The sequence below is a fragment of the Rhinoderma darwinii genome, chromosome 3 (genome assembly GCF_050947455.1).
Source record: "Rhinoderma darwinii isolate aRhiDar2 chromosome 3, aRhiDar2.hap1, whole genome shotgun sequence".
NCBI classification, from domain to species: domain Eukaryota; kingdom Metazoa; phylum Chordata; class Amphibia; order Anura; family Rhinodermatidae; genus Rhinoderma; species Rhinoderma darwinii.
The window spans coordinates 326,421,078-326,425,409 of NC_134689.1; the positions used below are offsets into that span (position 1 = coordinate 326,421,078).

Here is a 4,332-nt window from a genome sequence, read left to right on the forward strand (position 1 = left end):
TCGTTTGATAGAGGCTGATTATATGACTTCTTCTTAAAGGCAGTCGGCAGTCAACGTGTCTGATTTGGTCATAGCACCTCAATTGCAGCATGTAACTGATTTAGAAGGAGAACGGGTAGTTATTAATCATCATATTTTTTTTTTTTACCATACTGTTCATGCTTCAACATAGATTTTAGTGTGTTTATGGCTTCTCAAGCTATAGTTTTATGAATTGAAGGGTAGTTCTCATCTCAGACATTTATGGCATATCCACAGCATATGCTATAAATGTGTGATAGGTGCTGGTCTAAGCTCTGGGACCCGCACAAATGTGGTGAACGGGGGTTCCCTGGGCCCCGTTCCACTTGGTGAGGTGGCCGCTGGCCACTGATTCCAGGGGGAGGCGGTAACGCATGCTCGCGCCTCTCTTAATTCTGTTCTATGGGAGTTACAGTAACAGCCGAGCAGCGCTTGGATGGGGGAGCTCTACCTATCCCATATATTTTATTTATGGATATTCTCTGTGTATAGTGTCCTCCTCATTTTATAAATTCATCTGACTTTCCATGTACTCAGCTCCTCTGTGTTCTTCTCTATTCACAATTTCATTGCGGTTTCTGTTACAAACGTAAACTGTGACGCAATGCCGGATCTGTCGCATGGAGGATATCACCTGCACCTGACAGACCCCATTGATTTATGTCGGGTTTCTTCGTGGTGCATTGCTTTTCTTCCTATGAAATCTGATGGAAATTGTGAGTTTGGCCTCCAACAGAGCCTCTGACGCAGATGTGTACAAAGCCTCAGTAAAAAAAAACTAAAAATAAATTACGTTTAAATGGCATCTAAATAGAGCATAATAATTTTCTTTTACTTCAGCCATTGTATTCTTGGATGAAGTTGACAAGATTGGCAGTGTCCCTGGCATACATCAGCTGAGGGATGTGGGCGGAGAAGGCGTGCAGCAGGTATGGCTGATTTGTAGCCTTTTTTGATTATGTGCATGTAGGTAATAAATAAAACACTTTTTAACTTCTCCTGCTCTGTAGAAGTCTATAGTTCTGTATAGCTTTGTCATATTTATATAATATTACTGTTTCCAGGACATATAGAAATGTATTTATTTTTGCTGTGTTGGTGCATCTATTATTATTCTTCCTATTATTCTTATTATTCTTCGGCCAGTAGACTTGATCATATATAAATCTAAAAACCTGCGGTAACTCATTTTTAGGGTTTGCTGAAGCTTCTTGAAGGTACTATTGTTAATGTCCCAGAGAAAAACTCAAGTGAAACCGTTCAAGTTGACACGACAAACATCCTGTTTGTATCATCTGGAGCTTTCAATGGCCTGGACAGGATCATCAGTAGGAGGAAGAATGAAAAGGTTTGATTTTAAATCCTTAAAAAGATTTCCCAATTTTGCACATTCATGACATACCCACTAATAGTTTAGGTGGGACCCCACCTATCAGACGTTTGACATATCCCCTGAAAATGGCCCATTTTACTTTCTGATTCCCTCTGCACACAACAGGACGACATAAACAGCAGATATGCAGCTCTGTTCTAAGTGTACGCAGTCCCTGACTGTTCAGATTACTTTCCTGTGTTTGTGCCCTCTACTAGTTAAGATGTTTAAGTGTCACGTATAGTTTGGAGATTTTTAGGCTCTCTCCTGCCTGACACGGTGATTTAGATATGCACTTGTATTTACTTGAACTGTTCTAGGAAGAACTTGAGTATTTCATTTATCAAATTGTTGGGGGTGCTATATAATGCCGATATGGTCCACAATACTCCTTCTCATAACTTCTTGCACCTTATGGGCCTACTCCCCTCTTTAATGCACCCTGGCCTTTGTGCTCCTGATAGCAAAGAAATCTTCATTTTCCAGAGCATATCCATGTAAATGACTATTTAACCCTGAAGTGTATGGCATGGACACAGAAGATGTAATATACAGCCGACATCCTACTGCAACAGCTAAATTTAGAGAGCAATCCAATCTTGTCCCTTTAACCCCTTAGATGCGGCATGAGTTTCCTCTCTATATGACGTACATATGCCCTAATTTCTTAGACAGACAACCCCTTTATTTTCAAGTATTTATATATAAAACATGCTGCTTGAGCTACATAATATAAATTATCCAAAACTTCTGAATTTGGGTATCAATATAATGTGCATAGTTTCAAAACGTATGAAGTAGTCCGATCACCCAGGTGTAGGTAATGGTGCACGGACGGCATGCAAAACAACATGTATCGACGCAGGTAGCGTAATATAGTGTGCATAAACCAGAGGAATGACTGGTAAAAGCTCTGACCAGTAGTAGATGCGCATGTGCTATTAATAGCTTTGTAGAAGGTAAACTTTAATTATTTTATTCCTCTCTTTTATGTTTTCATTTTGTATTCCCTCTGCTCTTCAGTATTTGGGATTTGGCATAGCCTTTAATATGGGGAAAGGTCGTCGAGTTGCTGCAGCAGCAGATCTAGCAAATTCCAGTGCGGAGTCTAACTCTGTACAAGACATTGAAGAGAAGGACCGGCTGCTGCGTCACGTGGAAGCAAGGGACCTCATTGAGTTTGGCATGATCCCAGAGTTCGTGGGACGTCTACCTGTAGTGGTGCCCCTTCACAGCCTTGATGAACAGACTCTTGTACGCATCCTCACAGAGCCACGTAATGCTGTTGTGCCACAATACCAGGCTCTGTTCAGCATGGATAAGGTTTGATTTTAATAGCTTTTTATATAAGTTGAGATGTTTTTTGGTTTTTTTCTTCAGATGTCTGACTACATTGTACTCATTTATTGTGTTTCTGTGTGAATTAAACGTCACTGAAGGTGCTCTGCGGGCCATTGCTAGACTGGCTCTTGAACGAAAAACTGGTGCTAGAGGCCTCAGCTCAATCATGGTAAGTCCACATTCTTTCCTATCGCTGGAGCTATTGTATTTTCTTCTGTGGAAAATGTAGAGCAACGTACATCATACCATGCAGCAGCTTAGTATTGTTGGGTGACGGAGGCCTGCCAGTTGGACAGCCATTACCTTATATAATATAATTTTGTTATTTTTTTTAAATCCTAAATGTAAATGGGTTTGCCATTGATGGTTTTTTTTTTCTTCTTCTTTAAGGAAAAGCTGCTTCTTGAGCCCATGTTTGAAGTTCCAAACACTGACATAGTTTGTGTTGAGTTGGACCAGGAGGTGGTTGAAGGGAAAAAGGTGCCAAGCTATATTCGGTAAGTAAAGGAATTCACTTCTTCATGAGTGAAGGGGCTGTACTTGACTTCCCGAGACTGATAATCGATGACCTTTTTCTGTTTTTAACTAATTAACTGCCATTCGTTGCAGCTCCCATAAAGCGCGAACACACACCCTTCTTCACGGTCTACACACACAATACGGGAAGATAGTTTGTGTCTCTTGAATAAGGCTGCCCCATGAAAGTTCTTTTAAAAAATAAAATATACATGGTTACAAGATTAATTAAAAAAAAAAAGTACAATATTTATCTTCTACATTTAATTAAGGGAACTAAAATGAAATACACGAGACTTTAAGTTTAAAATTGTTTTCAAGTGTCAACCTGTGCCTTAAATTTACATAGTCAGAATGTAAAATAATTGATTTACTCCTTCTTCTCTCCATAGAACACAAAATAAAGAGGTGACAGAGGAGGAGTATGACTCCGGAGTGGAGGAAGAAGGCTGGTCTCGGCAGGCTGATGCAGCAAACAATTAGACTGTCCGGTTCACTACTGTTCTCCTTCAGTGTTAAAATTGTTTATTCCCCTTTAGCAAGAAACTTTTCACAATACGAAATATAACTTTTATTACCAGGAAAACTCACTTTGGGAGAACAACCAAATTCATTTTAAGGAACTTCAGATTTCTACTGTAGAAAGCAGCGTTTATACGGGTCGGATGGTAACCGTGTATATTATCTGGGGCTTTTATAAGACACAAATCTTTTTGTTAACACTTGTTAAAGCTTCATTTACTGGGATTAACCGTGTTTAATTTTACTATTATGTTCTATGACTATTGTGCAGGTGTGAACTCTACAAAAACATGTTGGTTGTTTGAGCTATACAGGGGTCTCACCATCTCCCAAACTTCTTTCCATGCATTTATTAGTGCTGGTATTTCGTGTCAAAGCAGACATTTTTTTTAATTATTATTATTATTTTTTTTTAATGTCATGGCTGGTTAAAACTGGAACCTTACATAAGTGCTAAAGATTTTAGTGCTTTTCTCCACCAATTATATATTTTATATCTGCTAGGATTATGGCTGATATCTTGACCCCTCACCCCATCTCCATTGGCATGGGTTCATACC

General features: G+C 39.3%; 1 protein-coding gene across 1 annotated transcript; it reads left to right on the forward strand.

Annotated features, from left to right (window-relative positions):
• The first annotated feature begins 625 nt into the window (after positions 1-625).
• LOC142750473 (ATP-dependent clpX-like chaperone, mitochondrial) lies at positions 626-4,129 on the forward strand. The gene is made up of 7 exons (XM_075859476.1): positions 626-737; positions 862-950; positions 1,217-1,369; positions 2,417-2,715; positions 2,810-2,903; positions 3,125-3,231; positions 3,643-4,129. The coding sequence occupies exons 1-7, from the start codon at positions 626-628 to the stop codon at positions 3,731-3,733; spliced, it is 945 nt and encodes a 314-aa protein (XP_075715591.1). The 3' UTR covers positions 3,734-4,129.
• Positions 4,130-4,332: the final 203 nt, after the last annotated feature.